The 23,929-nt window shown below is 43.1% G+C and overlaps 1 protein-coding gene across 5 annotated transcripts in view; it reads left to right on the top strand.

The window, feature by feature from the left end:
* Positions 1-23,929, top strand: part of PRKG1 (protein kinase cGMP-dependent 1) — a 530,425-nt gene that overhangs the window by 384,380 nt on the left and 122,116 nt on the right. For all 5 annotated transcript variants that reach the window (XM_074590625.1, XM_074590626.1, XM_074590627.1 and 2 more), the window contains 2 exons: positions 13,164-13,241; positions 17,546-17,640. In XM_074590625.1, coding sequence (XP_074446726.1) covers positions 13,164-13,241; positions 17,546-17,640 — 173 coding nt within the window. The remainder of the gene's footprint in view (positions 1-13,163; positions 13,242-17,545; positions 17,641-23,929) is intronic.

A 23,929-nucleotide genomic window follows, 5' to 3' on the forward strand; every position in this document is an offset into this window, starting at 1 on the left:
CCTCTCTCCTCTTCCTGAGCAACCTTCTTTGCTGAAGCTCTTCTCCCTTTTTTCCTTAGCCTGTCCCAGTGTGCTGCTCTCACCCACCTGTACCACCTCTCTGCTCTCTTAATCCTTGAGCTACCTCTGCTTGAGCTCTCCCTCTTTGTCTTTCAGGTTTGCCTTGGCCTTTTATCCTCTTCATCCCCGCCTGTATCCCATTGAACTTTCCAGCCTTTTCAGCATCTTCTCCTTCCTCCCTCTCTCATTCTTCTGAAATTCCTGTTTTCTCAGAAGATCGTCCTGCCCATTAAGCTACTTTTATTTCTCTTTTCCTGTTTCTTTGCACGTAAGGAAATGAAGTTCTCCCCCACTGGCAGCACTTCTGTAGTTGGTCTCTTCTGGTGGCTTCTTGTGATACCAAATAAAAGTGTGGTGGCTGGGCTGAGCTTCCTTCCCCAATCCCCTCATCCTTCCTTTTGCCCGTTTTGAGCATCTTTACATGTGGTCTTTCTCCAAGAGCATCAGGGTTTTCAGTCCTCCTTTTGGCCCAGTCACCTACTTTGTCACCTCTTTCTCCTCTTCTCGTGTCAGTCTCCGTTATGTAGCAGGTAGATAACCAGCTTTCAATGGCTGTGCCTCCAAAAATTAACACTTCAGAGCTTCCACTGTATTCCTGCATGTTTCCTTTATAAAAGGATGTTGGGCCGCAGGCAAGAGCTTGGGCATCTCTTGGACCTCTGCCCTACGTGCTCCCACTCAAGGAGGTTGTCATTGACCTGGGAGGGCAGCAGGGAGTGTCAGGCTCGGGGGTCAGGACGGCAGTGGCCCCTGCCCCTGCTGGTGACAGTGTTTTGCGACTCGGTCTGTTTTCCAGGCAGAAACAGAGAAACAGATGTTTGTCGCGGCACCGCAGAGAAAGTGTAGCTGAGAGGTGGTCGCCTCCCAGGCTGTTTGCAGCTTAGGAAGCCTGATTGCTCTCCAAAAGCGGTTGTCAGACTGCATTACACGAACAGTGGGGATGGAGCCAGAGTTAAAATGTGGTTTCTAATGCTTTGTATCTACTTTCAGAGAAAATTAAGGCAGGAAATTTCTTTACCAACGATGCATTAAACTAAATAATGCATTTTTTAGATTCTCTTTCCTCCTCTTTCTCCCTTATAAGTGCATGGTGCATTTAGGAATCAAAATTGTATTTCAGGCCTTCATTGCAAACCTTAATGGACTCATCCAGTCCAAGTCGTCCTGGCTCACTTTCTGTAGACGTCTTATCATCTGCTTGATATTCTGCAAGATCGTCTAGTTTTAGAAGCGACTGTATATAAATCTTTGAAGCTCAACAAATCTTCCTCTGCTCAGGACAGCTTCTACTATTCAGCCAGCCCCGTGGGCATTCAGGAGTCTCTGAACATGCTTGGGTTTGCTCAGAACTGTTGGTTTTGAGGGTGTGCTGGGAAAGCAACTTGAAGGTGACAGCAGGACTTGCCTCCTGCCCGAGGAATTTTTATAGTCACGTCAGATCAGAAGGTTCCAATAAGGGAAGAGTTGAGCAGACCTCATGATTATATGGGAGGGGACAGAGGAGCCTTCTTTCACCTTTGCTTCACAGGACTCTTTGCTGACTTTCAAGGAGTACAAAAGAGAGAAGAAGCCCCAGTAGAAGGTGAAAACAGTGTGGGGAGAACAGAAAAGGTGTTTCCTCCTGTAACGGTGCCGCCCACCGCCTTGGGTGGGGAGGAACATGCTCAGGAGTGGGAAAAGGAAAGGGCCAAAAGCTCCTTCCATCTGGTGCACGTGTCTTCCCTTTTGAGTGCAGAAACCTGGGCCAGCATTTGCCAGATATGGTCCCTTATGCTCTGTGTTGCCTTTTACGTATCCCTGAAAATTGCACTTGATGAGCACTGGGTTGAAATCCAGTGGAATCTAGAAGAAAGATGATAAAATCAGAGCGGAAAAGACAATGTTGTGATTTTCATGACTAGAAGACGATACCACTGAAGTTTATCACTACTTCATGCCCTTTTCCTTAGTATCACTTGGTTTAGGGGACTGCTTTGATGAGACGTCTTTGTGTGGTGTCAAACCTAATAAATTTTGTTTAAGTATGTATCTCAGAAAAGTGACAAGTGGTCCTATTTATGCACTGTTTATTACCACGAGGAGAGTTGTGTTAAAGGTTGGATGTTGAGTCGGTCTCTTCTCCTACCAGGTGATAGGACAAGAGGAAATGGCGTCACGTTGTGACAGGGGAGGTTTAGATTGGATATGAGGAAAAATTTTTATACTGAAAGGGTTATCAAGCATTGGAACAGGCTGCCCAGGGAAGTGGTGGAATGACCATCCCTGGAGGTATTTAAAAGATGGGTAGACGTGGTGCTTAGAGAGATAGTGTAGCGGTGGTTTTTGTCGGAGTTAGGTTGATGGTTGGACTTCATGATTTGAAAGGTCCCTTCCAACTGAGGCAATTCCGTGATTCTGGTGTTATGACCTTAACTTTTATGGCGTAAAAGAAAACAGAACTGATCAGCTGTGCTCTCTGGGTCATGTAAATACCAGAGAGATGGTGCTGCCGCTGCTATCCACGTGAGAAGGTAGCCTTCGGGAAGCTCCTGAATGATCACAACTGTAATGTCATATTTACAGGTCAATGCAAAAGCCTGGAATTCATGGCCAAAATTCAGCCTGTGTTTCAGGACTCGCAGTTTCACCTAAGGAGTCGTCAGAGTTGGAAAAATCACAGTTTGGAGACTGTCTTTTGCTCTAAGCTGAGTATGTTGAGTCACTGGAGATACTCTCTCCCACAACTTCAGTTTTTATTATCGCTTCCGTCACCTATCTCGCCTTGTCCCCAGCTGTGTTGGTGGGTACCACCCAGCAGCTCATCTGGGAGAGGACTGGTTCCAGCTCAATTCTTGGATGTCTTGTATGTCTTTGGGACACTGAAATTGGAGGAGGTTTTGAGAAATCAGAGGAGGTTTTGGGAAAAAGGGAAGAGAAGGAGGGTACCAGCCCCAGCTCTATCCCTATCCGTGTCGCATGCTCCCCTCCCTGCTGGCTCTCTACACAAAACAGTGAAATTCAGATTAATGGAACAGTAGTGCCAAATCCCCAAAGTAACAAACAGGAAATTAAAGCAATCATTTAACCAAAGAACTTCATATTAGGAACGTTTAACGCAGCTTTACGTTTCAGAAATGACGAAGGACTGATGTAGGACTGCTGTTTTATTCATTGTGTTTTGCACCCAGTGGAGTCAGTGTAGGCTGTACTTGCGTTTGCAAGTTGTATTTGTTGTTGTATTCAACAACAGAGCGGTTGTTGAAAATACCTCTTTGGCTGCTCCCGTACATCCTGTTATATTCCTTTAATCTGGAGAAATCATTGTGACCGACTTCTCATAAGCACGTGTTATGTCTTGATGTTAGGAGGTGTGCCACCAGCTGGGTTTTTTCAGTCTAAGGAAAAGGCATTTTTTAGCATACTGCTTGCTCCTTCTTGTTGGATTTGTAGCTTGTTTTGTTACCAGATCCTCACCTCCTACCTCAGGAGGATGCGAAGACAACCTCCGTCGAGGACGGATAAACCCACCATTTGGAGTGATTTGTATTATTCCGTATGCTGGACTTGAACGTCCACGCGTAAATAGTCCCTTTAGGTGCATTAAGACTATTGCTGTTTAGGGGACGCTTGTGTGGGAATCAGAAGCAACCTGGAAACTGTGGAACACGCCACAATTGGAGAAGACACCCCGACTGTCCAAAACGTGCCCAGGAGGGTGTTGTTTTCTCATTGCTGTCGCAGTCCATTAAGAAGCCGCAGTGAATCAGTGCAGTACAAGTAAAATGTTTGCCACAAGGCTTTTCCAAGGCCACAGCTTTCATACAAAACAGCTTCGACTTCAAAATATATATTCAAATAGCTTGATTTTTAAGAAGGAAGAGTGGATTTGTAATCCATTAGTGAGAAAAAGAAAAATTCCCTGCAGAAGACTGCCGCTCAGTTAGAGCCAGCTGAATCTGAAATAGGGGTTTGGTGTCCCACGCTGCTGTAGGGTCATCCCCGGGTTTCCAGCTGAGGTTCACAACCATTTGGGATGGTGGAGGTGTACTAATTCCTGCTGGGATACCCCACCTTGGGCCAGTCTGCGCTTCTTCGTTGCCCAGTGTATGGTGGCAGGTGGACATGGGACAAGCCACTCAGCAGCATCCCCGATCTGTTGGGTTTATCCTTCCTCATCCGCTTTCCCAACCCTGTGCTCCAGAATGACGTTGAATCAAAAGGCCTGAGTTAACCCTTGATTCCCATCAAGACTGCGTCTTTCTCATATTTTAATTTCCCACTCAGTAAACTTTAGTTGAGGTGCTGTTTGGAGGGGTATTGAGACATCTTGAGTGTCAAAAATCAGCCCCACCCGCTGCGCTTTGATTCACGGGATACGTAAGCAGGGGACCGCAATGTGATAATTTTGCCCTTTGGCTATTTCAAGGAGCAGCATTTTTAGATAATTCACAGGAGTTATATAGTAAAACCAGGGAAACAAAGTCTTATGATTCCTAAGGAAGTCGTTCCAGAAGACTGGTATTAACCTGCTTGGTTTTGCAGCATTTTTCAGCAGATAAACATTTTTTTTTTTTTTAATTCTGTTTTGTTAGCATTAACGTTGTCATTTCAGACTTGAAAAAAACATTTAAGGCAGAAAGACCAGAACAGAAACAAAAGTATTTTGAAAGCTGCTTATGTTTGGAGTTTTGCTGATGGTTCTGTGAATGTTTTTTTTTTTAAACCGCCAGCAAAATAACATATTTAGATGTTTGGGTTTTTTTTTTTTAAAAGGAATACACCTTGGGGGAGATGGATTACACATTGAGCACTGTCATCAAACTCGTGTTACCCTCACTGGTTTATGTGGTGCGAACCTGGCTGCAGGGAGTGAAACTCCTCATTTCAAAGCTACCTTTGTGTTTCTTCTCCCCTGATGCGACCTTTGGCAGGGTTTTGGCCTCTCGGCACCACAGCTGACGTGGGTTACGTAGCGCTCCACACACAAACATCTATTTTCCACCTTTTTCCAAACGTTCTCAGTATAAACACAGCAGTCAAAGGCATCCAGCTGGAGGGAAAATGATGTTTTCTCAAGTTTAACCATTGGGTTGGTCTCCAGCATCGAGGTTTCTCCATGAAGCCTGTGTCAACACTTGGTCGGGCATTAAAAGCTTCTCAGTTTTTGATGGCGGTTGGGAACAGAAGCTTCAATTGAAGTCGGTGACTGACAAAGTAAGGTTGGTGGACCGGAGCCTTCAGCCAAAGACGGGTGTCTGCACAGTTGCAAAGCTCATGTGTTCCCTGCGTGGTGGGTGAGGTGGTCCCCTCACATGCTGTGGAGGAGGACTTCATCGCAACGTGGTGGCCCACGAGGAGTGCTGTAAGCAGGGCAAGGCGTCTGAAGCTCATGTGGTTGGCACAGATGATGGTGGCCCACGGCTAGATCCTGCACAGTGCCCAGATGTTGCATATGTGTCTGGCCACCCTTGGAGGGGTGCCCATCTAAGCTGCTCTGCTTTGACTGTTCCCACCAAAGTTTTGGCTCTTTGGGTGTAGTGTTGGGAAGGAAGAAAGGTGGTTTTTCCTCCAATTAGTGGAATACTGTGAGTTTATGAGCTGCAAATCGTTTCCGTGCATAATGGAGGGTTGTGATAGAAACCTCTCTGGGAAGAACGAGGTGCAGAAATTCACGTTTCAAACACCCACATCTCGTTCTAGCTACGATGTCACCCTTGCAAACAAAGGAAAAAAGAAGGAGAAAGCCAAACGCTGTGTGTGATGCTGCACTTGTGTAATGGTTAGTGGAAGAAATTAATTGTGCAAATAACTTTTCTGTGAGAGATGCTATCGAGGCCTTGCTGAGAGCACCCGATCTGGTTTGTACCAGATGGGGGTACAAGATGGGCTCAGACAAGCCCATTCATTTGGGTGTTGTATCAGTGGGAGGTTTTGGTTGGTGAGGACTTGTGGTTTTGGTCTCAGGGAGCGCAGTGACTCAAAAAAGCAGTTATTGTCAAAATTCGATGCTGTTTGTTGTTGGCAGTTAATGCCTCGCTGTTTCTAATTTTGTCAGGATTCAATGCAAGGTTGGTCTCATAAAAATCCAATTACTTCTCGAGAGCTTTAATTCCATGGGTGTTTCTTCACTTAAGGCTGGGGTGTCCCTTTGGCATTCTGCACAGGACAGAGGATTTCATAAAGCAGGATAATTACTTTTTTTAAAGCATCATCCGACTTGCTCATGGGATGCTCTGCACCTCTGTAGTTCTCCTGTGGGATACATCAGGGAGGCTTATCAGTGTCTTACCATGTCAGACCCACTGAGTAAACATTTTTTCCCCCTTGGCATTAGGATTTTTTCTTAGCTTTAAGTAAAATTGGCAACAGAAGGCGGTGGGGCAGAGCGGGGGGAAAGATTTTTATAGAAACTGCTGTTACTGGGCAAACTGGGGATCTCCAGGAGAGAGGCACACATTGTGCTGATGGGGCAAGAGCTTCCAGGACTTGTGTTAATTTCGGTTGGAGAAGATACTTTGTGAAAGATTCGGGCTTCTCTGTTTTAACTTAAAACATTTAGACGCAAAGTAGTACATGCATTGGATTAAAATCTGGCTTGGGTGCTGCAGAGAAGCTGGCCTTGTTTAGCGTTTAGTTTGGTTTTTTTAAATAACTTTATTTCAGTTTTATCTTCTTTTCCAAGGGGAAATTGTAGTTTGGAGTGACGGTAACAGTTAATACAGAGCTCTGACTGTTTGATACCCAGATTTCAGTATGTTCAATGTATGTTGGATATTCACTGTATCTACATCTAGCTTGGACCCGCCAAATAACTTTCATTTACGCTTGAGTAACGTTTTTCTAAGAAATCTAATTTCTGTTGTTTTATTCCAGTAGTGTAAGTTTAGTATGTTTTTCTACTTTCATCTATATTCCAGACACGCTTAGGCTTTCACGCTAAGTATTAAAACCTGAAGTAGTTGAAGAAGGTGGTAACGTTGATGGCAACGGATACCTTAAGGGTGGTAGCAACATACAGCATTCACTGCTCGAACCCACTTCAGACATTGAATTTCTTGCTTTTCATAAAATCAAGATAAATGCAAGCCTGCTATTCTGTCTGCATTGTCCGAACTGCTTTTAAATCAAGTTGTTGCATTATATGGGAGGGCGGAAGCATTTATCAATCCGTAGCAATCTAAATTGATATCATTTACTTCACACGTGACGGTGGCTAAAAGATCGTGTGGGTCTCCCACACTTTGGGAGAGATACTTTATTTTCTGCTGACCTAACCGGCCAGCCACGCAGGGAAGCAGAGCCAGCGAGCCGCTCTTTTCAGAGGACCGCGTGTCCTTTTGGGTCGTCATCATCAGATCATCACCAACGGCTCGTTTTGGAGATCTGGGGTTGGAGGTAGGTCAGAAACGAGCTCTGACAGCCTCTTCCCATTGCTGCTTCCTGAGACAGGCCTGTACCAGGAGCACAGAGCAGTCAATGGGATGGCTCTTGGCTTGTCGATGGCCAACAAGATGGACTAGCTACAAACCTTCATGCTAGTTTTACAGGTCTAGCCTAGAAAAGTTTTTAAATTTCTGTTGAGTTCTGTTCAGTTCAAAAGTCATGTATTGAGCTCCTGCTCCATCAAAAATGCTATTTGCACCCATCCTCTCCAGCCTTCCTGATGTCACGTGATGTTACAAGATACAGAAGCAAGAAGGGAAAGAGTTGCCCAGATGGGCCGTAGCTCCCATAGGTGAGATCTAACCCTTTCCAACGCTGTTTAGTTGAACTGAAGGATCCCTTGAAGTTCTCAGTGAGAAAATGAGGATTATAAAGGAAAACAGATGATTACACAGGTCTCCTTGTTGCAAAGGTTTTCTAGTACGCTGTGTTAGTTTGTAATGAACCAATTAGATTTAAAAAAAAACAAACAAGAAAACACCAACCTATTAGTTCAGTGCCTTAATTTTCTGTTAATCGCAAAAGACGTTTGGAAAAAATCCTAGGTATTGTTAAAAATAAGGGTGCGCCTGCTCCTGAAAATTGTTATTTAACGCTGTAAAGGAGACCAGAAGCTGGCAGTTGCCTGAGGCAGGGATCAGAGAGGTGACAAGTTGGCGTTACACAGAATTTGGAAGGTGGGGGGGGAAAGGAGCTATAGAGAAATAAAGGTTGGGAGCTCAGAGGATGGGCTGGTTGAGGTGCTGGGAAGGCTCCGCTGATGCTGGGCTGGCTTAAGGCAGCTGAGAAACGCTCCGGGGACTTTGAAATGCTGTTTGGGCTGGTTCTCTGATTTCATTTTTTTTATTTTCCCACCTCCTCTCGGTCCTCCGTGTTGATGAAGTCAATTTAAGGGAAATTTGAGCGTATGTAATACATAGATAACTTTCTCCTGCTTATACGTATTTCGGGTTTGTTTCCTATTAAACTATTTTGGTTGAGGACCTTTTCTTCTTTCCCTGAGAAAGATAATTAGAGCTTTCTCTGTTTTGGTTGTTTGGGTTTTTTTCCTGCCTGACACATTCTTTCTGTAAATATAATGCCGCGGCTCTGAGTTCGGAGGTGAGCTCCACAAGAAAGACTTGGAACCTTTATTTTAAAAGAATTTAAATGCTGAATAGGAGTTAAACCATGTCTAGGGCAGATACCGAAATCAAAGCCGTGAATATTAATGGCAGAATTAAAACTTTCTTTATAAGGAAACCTTCAACCTTTAATTTTGGATGTGTTGCATGTGCCAAAAGGAGAAAAAACAAGACTTTTTTTTTGTCACCTGTTTTTATTTTATTACTTATTTTCTTAGGAAGAAACCTATTATTGGAGCACTCAATTATCCTCTGATAAACACGCGAGTGTTTGGGTTGCAACCTTGGCTTCCACTCTGCTTCCCAGTGGATATCCCTGCATTGCTAAGGGTGCAACCCCCTTACTGGTTTAGACTGGGAAGATTCTTGATAAGGAGAAGATAGTCTTGCCTTACTCTTTTTAGACAGTGAAACATTTTTATTATATAGGAAAACGGGGTATTAGGAGGCCGGGGGTTCATTCAAGAGGTGATAAAGCAGCTCTTGCTCCGTAGAGAAGTACCTTAAGGGCTCGGTGTTACTTTATAAAACAACAGTCTGGTTAGCATGACAAACGCTCTAAATTTTGTAGCATTTATAATTCATTGAAGCTGAGCCTTTATCCCTATTTGCCAAAGCTTATAAAATATACATTTGCGACTTGCTGGTGTATGCTGTATGAGCATTCCCAGCAGTAATTTCTCGGCTATATCATCGCTGTTTGCTCGAGCGCTGACTCGCTCAGACTTCGATGCCAAACTGGGACCTTGATGCCTTAGTTTATTAACACCCCACCCCTTTTTTTTTTCTTCCCCCTGCACACACAAGCCCCTTGTAACTATTAGCTTTGCTGCCCGGTTATCTCGACCTTGACAGGTCGTACAGCTGTATTTTTGCAGCCTACATTTCTATTCGGGTTTTCTCCGTTCCGTTTTTGTGCTGGATTTCACACGCGGTTTTCTGCTGGAGAAAAGAAAATGTAAGAATAGTTAATACAGTCTGGTCAACTCTTCCGGCTAGGAATTAATTTTCTGTGTTTTGCTTCAATTTTGTTGTGGCCTGGAGGAGCTACGGCTTAAGAAGTACGCTCAAAAACCTATCTGACGCTTAGGTTTCAGTGAAATCTAGCTGAGATATTAAATGAGCTTTCATCACTGAACTTTGGTGTATTGCCTCTGAAAATACAGCATTCTCTCCAGAGTCCCTTTCTCTCGGGGGAGAAATGTAAAAACAAAAAAAATTGAAGTTCTAAGCCCAAGTATTACACTAGTTGCATATTTTTGTGTATTTATTTGCTGACTGCAAAGTGGCATAGAAATATTTATTGCCCATTTTACAGGCATTCTGGAAATTCTTTGAGCAGTTATATACAGGACTTTGAAGCTAGAATTTAAGAACACGCCAACAAATTATTGTTCTCTCCATCAAGAGGATGCCCTTCAACAGAGCCTGGCTTCCAACAGCTTGCTAGAGCTCAGCCATTGGATTTTAATCTTGCAAACGCAAGCCCAGAAGAAGCGCTGGGGTCAGTCTAAAGCTAGTAAAGACGCATTGAACCTGCTTGCTTTCCTGCGTTTCTTTTTTGTCATTTTAATTCAGACATTATCCCTTTGCGTGTGTCACTGCACTGTTGTAAAGCTGTAGGAATGGTTGATTTTCCTCATACAGTTCTTCTAGATGGTTTTCTCATCTAGTTTTCTCTAGATGAAATGGAGCTCGTGTTGCTAAAATCGGAATACTGTGCTATACCATGAATATGGGCAACGTTTGACAAAGTGCTTCTTCAGATGACTTTGTATAATGGTACTGTATGTACCTGAGGACGTATTTCTACCTTACAAATGGCCAGCTAAAAGCAAGAGGCTTGTAATTATTTTTATTTGCATGTGTCATAAGAAAGCACTTAGGCACTTTGCCTGCTTTGCAGAGTGCTTTCAGTCTAAACGGACAGAAATAATTCAGTTAGAAGGGTGAACCACACAGATGAGTTGGTTTGCGTTAGGAGGATTTAAGAGGAAGAGCATTGTTAGATGATGGGGAAGGACAGGTTGATTCGAGCAAGGAGGATTGCGGTAAGACCAGCTGGAATTAGCTGTGAAAGAAATGGGCTGAAATACGTAAAGACGAAGATGTGGAGTACAGGAAGGGCATGGAGAGAAGCGTCGATGAGGAGGAGGTCAAGCAAAATGAAAGCTCGGCGTGATTGGGCACTCAAGGAAGGACTAGAGGAATCTGATTTGGAATGTTGGAAGAAAGACTTGCGGTATTTTGAACGACGCTAGTGCCCAGGGAAGAAAAAAAAACACACAGCAGAGAAGAGATGCTAAAGTAAGGGGAAGCTTCAGATCCTTCAAAACTCAAATTTGTTCTCCTTCCACTCCTTTGGTGGAAGCCTGTGGGTGGGAAGGTTGCGGAGACTCATGGGTGGGAATTGGATACGGCAGCAGGACTGTGAGTCTTAGTCCTAAGCGGCCCGTGCAGTTGTAACTGCTGACAAAGACCAAGAAGTGGTCTTCTAGGAAGGAGGTTTTGCCATGTTGAATGTGTTACTTGGCCAGAAGTTGAGAGTCAGCTGTAAGGCAGCATCAGCTGAAAATTGCCTAAAAGTCATACAAGCGGTAGCAGTTTAATGTGTCTAATGAATATGGGTTTCCCATACTAAAATTGGAAACTTTTTGACCAGTATTTTCAATCATTAGATTTTTGGGAGCCTACAAGATCCCACTCAAAGAAGGTATAATCCCAACACCTTACAAAATCAGGCCCTTTCAAGGAGTCTTAACCTGGATGCTCAAAAATATGCATCTTCTAAATCTGCTATCCAGAAACAGCCCATGTAAGAAGTAAAACTCTGCGAGTTTGTGTCCATGGTCTCCTTCAGGCTTTTTGTTCCGCTTTCCACGCTTGCACATGGAAATCAGGGAAAAAGCTGTGTTTTTTTGATCTGTCGGAAGCCCATTCAGAATGAGGGCAACCCCCAAGTTAAGTCTTACTGACCCACCTTCTTCATCCCTTTTCTGAAGACTGATGTGGTAATATTCGGTATTTGTGATTCTTATAGAGAACTTTCGTTTTTTAATTTATAAATCTTCTGGGCAGTCTTAAGACTTTAATTTTTTTTTAATAACTTTAATTACAAAGCTAATTACTAGCTTTGATGTTCTGATTTTGTTTACCCAGATATTTTTTTTTAGGATGGTGTAAGCACCTACAGCCTAACTACGTGTATTTTAAAGAACTAAGCTAATTAATTCTGTATTATAGTTCACTAAGAGACTTTTTCTTTTTCCTCAGACAATTGCTTTTCATTAATATCCCCATATACCCAATGCTCCCAAACCCAAGGATTTTTTCCTCAGATGTGGCAAGTTAACAGACTCCAATTTTCAAGTTGGAGTCTGTTATCAGTCTGTAAGTGCCACCAAAAAGGTTGAGTGTAAAGATAAATAAATAAATGCAGGACAATAAAATGCCCTTGGAAGAAAACATCTCGAGCTCATCCAAATTCTAGGATTCTGAGTAATTCCTCTGTCTTAGCTCAAATCCATCCTTGCTGTTGTTTATACATACTTTGGGATTAAAAGATCTGGCATTTTTTTCCAGGGCTTTGCTCTTTAGCGTAGCTTCCAATATCGAGAGAGTGCAGGGATGATTTTGGGGAGGTTTTGTCACAAATCGGTGCTGGGGCACGGCAGACCTGATGCCCGCAGGCATGGCCGTGCGCTCGGTAGGGGCTTGATTAAAAAAACCCAGCAGTCGTTTCGCCAGGAGGAGACATAGATAAAGCTGTTGGGTGGGAAGGTCTTGGCCTCCCCATGCCTCCGCTTGCTGTTGGACCAATATTTGTTGAGTTTGCAGGGGGTAGAGCATCTCTGAAGAAAATGCCGGGGTTTGGGGGGACTAAATAAGAATGCAGGGTCTTTATTTAGAACATGCCAGCTTTTATTTTTTTTTGCAGACGTATAAATGCACATTGATTTTGATGGGGTAATACAAGGGATGAAGCTATCCTATTAAGTGTAGATACAAGCACTGATAAGCTGTGACATAAATTTAGCAAGGGATATTCCACAAAGCATGGCAAAAAAGACAGATTAAACTACTATAACAGCAGAAGAGCAAAAATTATTTGTTGAATAAAGCCCTTGCTAGCAAAGCTGTAAAAATACCAAAAGCAAAAAAAAAAAAAAAAAAAAAGGAAAAGAATATTTTTACAGCAGACTTATTAACTTATTATTGCAGTTTACTTCATGTACCAGATTCTCTGTTGAAAATTCCTCTGTCTGGTTTACTTAGTATAAATGGATTTAGGCCATGAGGATAATTCATCTGGGCAAAAGCTGGCACCAGCGCAGTAAGAAGAAAAATGGGCAAGCCATAAACGGTTTCATTTTAATTATTATATTTCTTGACACAGGACAATTTTTAAATCACGACCAATGTCAGACTGGGATAAAATTGGTCCAGGGTTACGTCTCCATAAGCGTTATCTCGCGCAGCTGCCAGCCTGTCTGCTGACTAACGGTCTCTGGTTCTGTTTGTGCGTCTTAATTTTTTTTTTTTTTTTTTTTTTTACAGACGCATTATGAAAGCGGAGAGTATATTATACGACAGGGTGCTCGAGGGGACACGTTCTTTATAATCAGCAAAGGAAAGGTAAGTTGACACCCTTCGCAGGCAAGGGGGATGATGGCGACGGTGGTGATGTGCTCTGGAAATTCAGCGCCAGCCAGCGCTTTCTCTCTCCTTTCCCCGAGGCACAAATGTTGCAACACTTGACATTTAATTAAACTTCTTGGCACCGTTATCAGTAGGGAAGAGTGGCCTGAAGGGGAAAAAAAATAGATCTCGCGCTGGTTTACGCGTGTGCTCCCAATGAACACTTTGGGGTTGAAAACAGTTGTTGAGTCTCTCGGTAACTGAGCAAAAAGCTCAATTATTTTTTTTTAACAGTGTACCCTACAATACTCAACGTTTTCTTTGCTAAGTATCCCTCTTACAAGGCTGACTTCCAGACTTCATTCCCATGGCTATCACTTCTCAGCTTCTCCAAATTAAATAAAGCAAGCCAGAGAAGTCTGAGCTTTCTCCTTAGGGAAGAAAAAAGGTCTAAGTTTTTGTTCCACTGCTCACAGGGAAAATATGCTTTTAGACCTCTTTTCCCATAAAATCCTGATGGGATTTTATAGATAGAGTTTTTTCCTTCCATTCAACTTTATTTTTTTAGCTGGCCTAATACTATTACACTTGAGAAACATTTGGCTTCTTTCCACATAGAGGAGGGAGATATTCAAGGGAATACGCAGTGATATCCCACTGCGAATGAGACGTGATACATTGAAAGTAAATACAAATGGATAAATATTCTTGAAAGTAGGCCAACCTCAGCCTCCTGGTTCGCGGATCTGATGTCTGTACCAAGGCACATAGTAACATTGGCCTTGCATAAGTTAGGGGAGCAAAAACCCCATGGCATCTGTAGAGGAAGAGTGTGGGTGTTGTACACACCGTTGGGTTGTTTCCCAAGGCAGCTGCCAGCTCTTGGGTACTAAAACTAGATTTTTACCGTCGTCTTCCACTGTCTATCTCTGGGACCCAGTCTTCATCAGAAAGAAAAAAATGGTCTTTTTCAGATGAGTTAGGTAATCACGGACCGCAGAAAGCGAAGTCTGATGGTATTCCCTCACGCCCTTTCGTTTGCCTCTACTCAGAATTAATATTTCCTCTTCTCCCAGGAATAAGGACAACGAAGATGCACACTTCAAATCCCTTTTCTTTTTGCCCTTTTATAATGGGCAACAATAAAGGGATGGTGCGTCTCTCTTCCCTGTTGAGTGTTTGAAGCCCTCCTTGCCATGTTGGCCAGCCTGTTGGCTCGGTCAGGTGGATTCCATCCCTTCCTGCCAGTCCTCAATCTTCAAAGAGATGCCCTTGGTTTTAAAAACCAAATCCCAGTTGTTGAGACCAGCTGGGCAACCAGTTGTTGACCTGCACCTCCTCAAGCCCTTACACCTCACCTGCAGGATGGAGGAGAAAACCACCCACTGCTCCAGGGCCCTGTGGTCCTGCTTGAGATGCTCCTTGGCTTTATCCCTGGCCTTTGCTACTTTATCTTACTGTAATAGCTGATGGCCAGAAAAAGGGAGCTAAAATAAAGCAATGCACATGGGCTTGGTGAGAAATTCCCAGACTCTCAGCTGGCTCCTGATGACTTGACAGAAATTCCCACAGGGACAGTTGAATTATGTCCAATTTTCCAAGCTTCCTGATTTGCAAAAAAGATAACGGTGGCTGATAGAAGGCGGATGGAGTTGGAGGGTGCTGAATTGTAGTGCCTGTATTGGGACGTAAGAGCTACACAGTGGATGTAAGAACTAACCCATGCTAAGGATACAGCCCAGGATCGAATAGAATCATAGAATCGTAGAATCTTCATGGTTGGAAAGGACCTTTGAGATCATTGATAGAGCCTCAGCAGCGAAACATGGAATAAATAGCAATGCAATACACAATTAACAAATCAACATATGCTGCCTGGGACTTCCTGAAGCAGGGGCACATGATGTCCCATGTCTGGTGTTAAAACCCAACCCCGGCAGCTTGATAAGCCAGAACTGCTGGCTGCAGCTCATGTAGCTGGGGCCTCGCGTGTGCTTTCTGCATTCAGCAGCATCACGCAAGTGTCAGAGTATTATCAGCGAGAGCTAGTTGTAAAAACTCTGCCTTGCCTTTTATGTCAGAGAGTCTGTGGTGACAGTCAAGTGAACAGGGAAGGGTTTTTATGTTTCTGAGCCCAGTACTTCTCTCGGAAGTGCTTAGAAAGACTTCTGCTCTGTTTTCTTTCAGCCATGCTCCATGGATTGTTCTTTTAGGAGCAAAATCCTTTTCACCTTTTTCTCCCTCAACTCCATCCACCACACTTGATCCCACTCCTGAGCTTGTTTAGTTTATTTATTTGAGTCTGTTTCCTCAAGTCCAAGTGAATAGAAATCAAAAGTAGGGTCAAAACACCGCGCCTGCAGAGATCTGTTGACTCATACAGATGAATAATTTTGAATAATGTCAGATGAAAACAACTTGGTCCCTTCTGCTTGCTAAATGCTGCTGCTCCGTGCCTGCCCTGTACCTTCCCTTTACCTGGAGGTGGCACGTGCCATGCCGTGCCATTGTACACCATTTTCCCTTTAAAAGCCATGGCGTGGCACCAATTTAATGCCAGATTGTGCGAGCTCTTCGTTGGTGCCGTGGCTATTCAAGTAGCTCATCGCTTTGCACCACGTGGCAATCGCGCTCCCGTAATCCCTTCGCACTCATTGCTTAGGATCAGCAAAGCTCACGGAGAAAGAGCTTAAATCTGCATTAAATTTCCCTTTGTTTGGCCAAATTTTTTTTTTTTTTTCATCCGCTACAAATCTTCCTGGCTCATCCGTTACGTGTTCCTTACCCTCATGTGATCTTTGATGAGTTGCTGGAGACGTTAAATGTAGTGTGATGTAGACGAAGTGCTCGTTAATGTCTCAAACCCACTGGTTCTACCATCCGTAAAAGAGATGGGAGAAAGCACAGGCCACAATTGCAAATTTAATAGTGAAATTAAAGTGGAATGTCCCTAAATCTGAAAGGATGTGTCTGACGTCCCAGATTTTGGCTTTGTGAATTTGCATGTGCAAAAGCTCTGATGAAAGCTAAACAACCTGTAAAGGAGAAGCAGATAAGAGGTTTTCCCGTGTATTCGAGGTACCTCCAGAGAGTTGCTCATCCCGTTTAAATTTTGGACAACCCAGGCTTTCGAAGTGCCTGTCCCTCTCCACTGATCGTTGACAGAGCCTGGACAACTAGATTTATAGATGGTTAACGTTGGGAGAGGTGGTCCCCACCATGCACTGGTAGCAGGGGGTTGGATTTCACCTGCCTTCTCATACCATAAGAGTTACCTTTGATAACAGCTGAAAGGGAAAGAAGTATTTCTTACAGAGGGTCATTACATCAAGAACGTTCATCTTTCATGGAGTCCTTTGCATCCTTGGTATGCCACACCATCCTCAGCACGCAGCGGCATGTCAGGCGCTTTGTCATTACATGGCAGCTGGGATTTATATCCCATGCTGGCACGGGAAACCAGAGCCAAGAGTGCTGAGATGATCAATTACTATTTTTCTTCTGAAATCATTTCAGAAAATAAAAAGGATCCCCCGGTGGTAGGAAATCATCAGTCACAGACGTGGAGTCATCTTCTCATTGTTGCAGTGCCAGCTTCTTCAACTTCAGCTTGTGCCAGGTTATACTGCCCCTGGTGTTACAGTGGGGAGAAAGTCTGCTTTCCATCAGCAGTAACTGCTTTTCTCTTTCGCTGCGAAAATAAAAAATAAGACGGTATTTTCCTTTAAACCTCAATGAAAATACATCCTTTTTGACCCAGCTAGAGTTATCCCCTCCCTGAATTTGAGAGAGAGTAAAAGGGAGAGGAGGCATCTTTCATCCTGTAGTGCTCCAGACTGTTTCATTTCAATTATGACTAAATGTAGATTATTTTTGTTACTCCTTTCCCTGAAGTTGAAGGGAAGAAATCATGCGGAACAAAGCTAACAGAAGCCTATGCCATGTGTTTGTCTGATACACAAAAAATATTTGGAACCTATTTCTGCTGCTGACTCCATGCGGGCAATGACTGTGCTTGTGCAGCCAGCTCTGTGTTTAGAGTTAAAAACTTCAAAAAACCGTAATTAATGCATTTTTGCAAGAGTAGCAGGTACCTTAGTAGAAAATAACTGCTTGTTTTCTTGGATGGTTGGTTGGTGATGCTGAGGGAAGAGTACAGGACTCTGGAGAATTACGTGATTCCCAGAGGTGATAAGGACCGGAGCTTTTCCCGAGAGATAACAAATCCCTCTCTGAACAAACAGGTTTTATTTGTTAATTAAAAGTTTTCTAAACACTTGGGGGTTTTGCCTTTCCAACAGGTGAATGTTACTCGTGAAGACTCCCCCAGTGAAGATCCTGTCTTTCTCCGTACTCTAGGGAAGGGAGATTGGTTTGGAGAAAAAGCCCTTCAAGGGTAAGTGCTCTTTACGATGTAGCTCTTACGTTGAGATGGTTTTTTAAGGGCTTCTGCAGCCGTCGGAGAGGGCTCTTGCCGTTTGGAAGGAGATTAGGGGTAGGTTTATGCTTTTGGCGTCAGGCATTGTCACTTGGTGATGCGTGTTCTGCAGTTGAGCGGCCAAACGTAGATCTTCCCTTGCTTGTAGACATCAGAAAATAGTTTGTCTTTGCACTGTCTTCCCTGACCTTCCCTTTGAAGGTCAAGAAGTTGTGACATTTTACAACTGGAATATTTTTCATGTAAGGTAAGAGCATAATCGTGGTCGTCTTGATGGGGCTGAAGGCAGGGCAGCGGTGGTTGTTTTTAAATTGTCTTACTGTGTATATATGATTTTGGTGGAGGTGGGAGTTGCGTGTGAGTGATCTGGTTTATATAAACATTTTCCTTTGGGGATAAACTAAAATAATCCATATTCAACAGGTGATTATTATAAAAATTTATTTCCGTAGGGAGGAATAAGAATAGGAACAGTAAAACACGTGCTTTAGGCAGGAATTTGGGGCACCCATTCATCTTAACGGAGAAACGCTCATCCCGTCCTGGGTATTTATCTGTGCGGAAGAGCTACTGGGCTTCTCTTCAGTGCTGTGATAACACCTTCAGTCCCACCTCAATCAGCCTTCTTCCAAAAAAAAAGGAGGCAGAATATTTGAAGGCTGAATTTCATGTCACTTCTTGGCAGACAGGGAGACATATCCAGCACAAAACCCAAGTCTTGCCCCTGCAAATCTATCCCTTAATTCTAAAATAATATGGTTATTAAATAAATGTCCTTATTTCGGTTGCCTCTTTAATACTAAGGTGGAGATGAATTATAATTTTAAATTTCTCCCCACTAACACATAAGATAGAAACACTTTTTTTCCTTTATTTGTTAAGAGCCTCGCAGAAACTTGACTCGTAGAGCTGGTATGTTTTTAAAATAGTACCAAATACATCGTGGCATCCACTTTAATAGTGAAAGCGGGCAATAGCATGCCAAACCAAACCATCTTTTGAAAATGACCCGGCATGGGAAATAAAAGGGATTTCCTACCTTGCGTCCCTAAACACTTTTAGTGACACACAGCACCACCATGACGAGAATTCCCCAGCGTTTCAAATACAGTATTTTGGCTAACTGGCTCACACTGAGATTAGTTAATTTAGAATAAATACTTGTCCGCATGTATTTAAATATTCAATACATGGTAACTTTGATCTTCTGAAACTGAACGGAAGCTTAATAATTGGGAGTATTATGGAAAGCATAATATGTATTTTTTTGCTAGGGAGACGGCATAGCCGAAGTACCACACCTCCAATTTGCTCATAAGCTCAGTAGTTCTGTAGCTGGATTTAAATTAAATAGCAGGAAAATATTGTAACGTGAAGCATCCAGCCTCTCGATAAATTGCTAATAAATTAGTCTCTTTCAGGACTGTGTAAGATAACACTGTTCAGCAACTTGGGAAGCCTTTAGGATGTTTCTATGACGTGTAAAATACAGTTAGGGCTGAGAGCTCAAGAGAAAATCACAGTTTTTCTTTACTTTTTCATCTTTGACTGGTTTTTCAAAGCTTTACCAGGACTTGCTTAGCAATACTTAATTACACACTATTAAATAATGGAGTGATTTCTTATGTGTAGGACGTAGTAACACCTAAAAGACGTTTCGTCCTGACAATATAAAAGAATAGCCGTGGCATTTATTCAGTGGAGCGCTGCCCAGCGGGAGGACAGATAACAAATATTTTCTGTTCCCTCACAGAAGTGTGTATAAGGACACAGACATCGGGTGACGCTATACATTATTCTGTTTTTTCGCGCTGGCAGCAGATGGCACGCGTTATTTCGCAGTATCCCGTTGCACACCGGCGGGAACAAAACAAGTCGTGAAATGATCCTCTGCCAGTAATACTCAAGGCTCCCAACTGTTACGCTCTTCTCTTACCTTCCCGGCTAATTGGCACCAAGGTAGCGGCTGTATGATTTACAGTACAACAATGCATAATTTAGAGTGTACTCACAATCATTTAATTTTTTGGTGGTGTTTTCTTAATTGGGAGGAAAACATTTTACAAGGCTATTTACAGTAATTATTTCAACCAACAGGGAAATAATAATTCATTCAAATAAGCAAAGGAAAAATAACTCAGTGCAACTTTGTGGCTCGCATACAAAAATTAGCTAATAATTACAGTGTGCTACCTTAATGGCCTCACACAGCTGAATCCTTGCGCCAGAGCATGCTCTTCCAGAGACAGAATCATAGAATGTGTTGGGGCGGAAAGGACCTTTAAAGGCCATCTAGTCCAACCCCCCTGCAGTGAGCAGGGCCATCTTCAACTAGATCACGTTGCTCAAAGCCCTGTCCAACCTGGCCTTGAATGTCTCCAGGGATGGGGCCTCCACCACCTCTCTGGGCAACCTGGGCCAGTGTCTCACCACCCTCAGTGTAAAGAACTTCTTCCTAATGTCTGATCTAAACCTGCCCTGCTCTAGTTTAAACCATTGCCCCTCGTCCTATCGCTTCATGCCCTTGCAAACAGGTTTGGTGATGGTTTTGGAGCTGCCATCCATCCATCTCATCAGATGGAGAACATGATTTAGTCTGGAGTGGATGGTCTTAACAGAGAACAAGGGGGAGGAGAAGGGAGGACAGGAAAGCAAATCTTCAGGAATATAAGAGAAGGCTCTTCTTCAGAAATCTTGTTTCCCGTAGGCCAGCCCCAAAGATGAACAGTTTGAGCCATGGCCTCCTTATTGTTACGTTATGTATTACATCATATATTGCGTTTAAATAGAGCTGTCATTTTGAGGGTTTCACCTGGTTTTGGGGTCCAGGAGGAGCTCCAGACCGTGGGGCAAAAGAGCGGTGGCACATGGCAGAGGGCTGATGTTTGGAGAGGTGGCGATGGAGCCCACCTTGGGGAGCCAGAGGGGGATTTTGAAAAAATTATTCATAGTTTGGTTCATAACACCATGACCAAAAAGGCCAGCTCTTGAGGTCCAATAACTGGGATTTTCTGGCGAGTGCGTTGGCTTTTAAAAGAGGGGATCCCCAAACACTTGGCAGCCTCAGATCTCGAGGGTAGCAGCAAGACAGGAAGAATTTGGGAGAGCAGCCCCAGTTGAAGCTGAGACAGGGCTTGCTCTGGCCTCCACAATGGATGTATATCTATTTTATGTATAAATATAAATGTATTTATATTGTGCGAGTGTATAGTACGGAGAAATGTAGTGGAAATATGGATGCCAGGCTTTGATTTAAATTTAAACAAATATATGAAATGGTTTTAGCAAAGATATTTTCCACATGGTAAGATGAAAACGGCAGCTTGTTTTAAGGCTGTTTTACTGTATTTCTAAGCTGTTGTCTTCGAGAGGAGCATTTTCAATGCATTTCCTAGAAGAGGTGACCACTTCAGTGTGGCCGGGGTGGATACTGGTGAGGCAAAACAGAGTTATGGAAACACAGTTTTATTTTGAAAGCAGCTTAGTTTGCTTGTTTGTTCATGCGAGCTGTCTTTGAAAACCGTGAAATTACTTGTTTTTCACTTAGTTTATCATCTTCAGTTGTGTTGCTTTGTAAATCCACGTGGGCGTGTATTTGCCGTGGAATTAAGCCAAAGCGAAACACATGGTCACTTGATGGCAAGCAAAACCATAGCAGGGGGAGAACGTGTTGGTGACCAATGTGAATGGTTTTAGGGCACGGCATATGGAAAAGGTGTGGGAATTTGGGAAGCCTTCCTGCCTCCGGGGTCGTGGCAGGGTTGGTTCCTGGATGGGACCACTGGAGGAAGCTCCCGCTTGGCACAGAGACCCCCAGCCAAACGGTGTCCATCCTCCCTTCTTCCTTCTCATTTTTAAAGATAAAATACAGATATTTTTTTTTTTTTTTTTTTTTTTCAAAATGCATTTGTGGTGCCTAGGGTGAAGAAGAAATTGTGGTCTTTGGGTTGCACAGGAGGTGCTCCGCTGTGGTGACAATTATAGTGATATTTGAGCTACAGTAACAGATTTGAATATGAACTTTTTATTCCCTTCACGATGATTTGAAAATGAGTATGGTAGTACCTGTCTCTCATGGGACATAAGAGCATCTTCCTTTCAAGAGGATTTGTACTATTTCCCATTTATATCTCCCCCTCTGGAGGCTCCTGTGTAGTTATTTTCTCAGTGTTACAGAAACCATCTCTCCTCCAATTCCTGAAAATCCCTGGGGTGTGTTTTGTGCGCTGCTAATTTGTGGGAGCAGTAAAACAGTATATATATATATGTATGAGTAGGGGTGTCAAAAGACAATTTTCTTGCTGACCAGCCAAAAAACTTTCTACCATATTTCCCCCTTAAAATAGTGTGAATTACTGGGATTGAGGTTGTCCTCAGGCATCGGAAAGAAGTAGTGACGCATGGGGAAATGCTAGTGCCTCTTTAAATCAGAATAGCAGCTAGCAATGGCAGAGCTTTATTTATTTATAAATTCAGGTAGGAACTGAATATAATCCCGAAAACTTTTTAAAAGGTCCAGTATGGCTGAGACGAGAATGAGACATCAATAAATAGGTCATTAAAGTATTGGCAATGCTATAGGCTTGTTTCTTTTTCTTGCATATGGTTGTTTGCTCTTGCTGCAGCCAGGGTTATGAGTCAAACTTCGGAATTAATCATTTTTATTAGATCTCTGTAAATGCTGCAAGAGGTACTGGGGTCTCCCACTCGCACCTCTCATCCCCGTGCTCTGAGATTCTGAAATCTGAGATTCTTTCTGTCGAGTTGCAATGATGCCACTGCTAAACTGACACTCACATTAGCCCTTTGACCAAAGGAGAATCTAAAATTCAGTTTTTCATTAAAAACTTAATTGGGGAAAGGTGTTAAAGTGCCCCACCTTGCTGCCCTGCTATCTTCTCTCTTGCCCTTTCTATCTTACGTCTTACCTGTTTCATTTCTTTTTTCCCAGCAATTCTTTTCCCCGGCTACTACCTAATAACTTTGGGAGGGCTGCAGGGATTTATTTACTCACTTCAAATGCTGGGGGAATAAGACCGACTCTCAGCAGTTAGTAAATAGCTAACTTGGTAAATGGAGAAACGGATTTGCATGCTGGCGTCTTCAAATATTTTCAATTTTGCAAGACTCAACGCACAGTGCCCTGTACACTTCACAGCTGGCTTGGCTGTCCTGGAAAGGAAAAGAGCAAGCTGGAGTGGCTTTTTTTAAAAAAAAAATGTTATTACAATTTAATGTAAATTTTTGATTTTATTTTATCGTACTATTATTTTATTTTACTGGTTAGGCTGATCTTCATTCTTGCCATAAACCAGGGTATTTTTCACACTCCCTTGCTGTCAAGTACTGCCTGTTCTGCCCTTTCATTTGACACGCATCAGTTTCTGCTTATTCCAAATCACCTGTTGGGACTCATCTAACAAGTTTTAATTTACTAAATACCCTGTCCTTTCTCCTAGCCCTCGCTATGCCTGAACAGTTGTGGCTAGAAAAGCTTTTCCAATGTCCTTGACTGAACTTCTCAGTGAACGTAACAGTCGTGTTTCATCTTCATTGGACACCTTCCTTGCGGTACCGTTCTTCCACTAAAATCTTACCATCTGCTGACCTATTAACCTAATTCTCTTGAATTTTCTCGGGAAGAGAGAACGGGGTGGAGGATTGGAAATGTTTATTGCTCAATGACACAGAGCAGCAAAGATTTCTAAGGCGGATGCATGACTATATACCTGGCAAGCAGGAGTCTCATCTCAGGGTGGCATTATAAGATAGACATAAATGTATATTTAAAAAAAAAGAATTTAAAAGTGTGTATATATGTCCTATAGGACAATGTAGTTTAATTTCTCTTTCTCCAGGGAGAAGTACTAGTCCTTCTGTTGCAATCGGTGTGCTCTTTGGTATCCAACTCTTTGGTACCAATACTCTTGGGTATCCAACCACCAAAGAGTGTTGCGGTGGGGGGGTCTGGGGAGCAGCCGAATTACAGTGTAAGAAGGCAAATGGGATCTGGGATGGAAAAGGAATGGGGGAATGGGCTGTGCCATCCCGGCTGGGAGATTCATGGGAAGTTTCCACCTACAGCAATTTTTCTTGCTCATTGCCTCGGCACAAAGCTGTTCCTTGCTTGCCTGTCCTGCCAGGGGCCGCGACGCAAAGAGATTCATTATTCCCATTTCAATCCAGGTAGGAGCGGGGGAAAAAAGAAAGAAAAAAAAAAAAACAGCTATAGGGTGGAGATTCGATT

The sequence above is a fragment of the Larus michahellis genome, chromosome 6 (assembly GCF_964199755.1).
Source record: "Larus michahellis chromosome 6, bLarMic1.1, whole genome shotgun sequence".
Classification (NCBI taxonomy): domain Eukaryota; kingdom Metazoa; phylum Chordata; class Aves; order Charadriiformes; family Laridae; genus Larus; species Larus michahellis.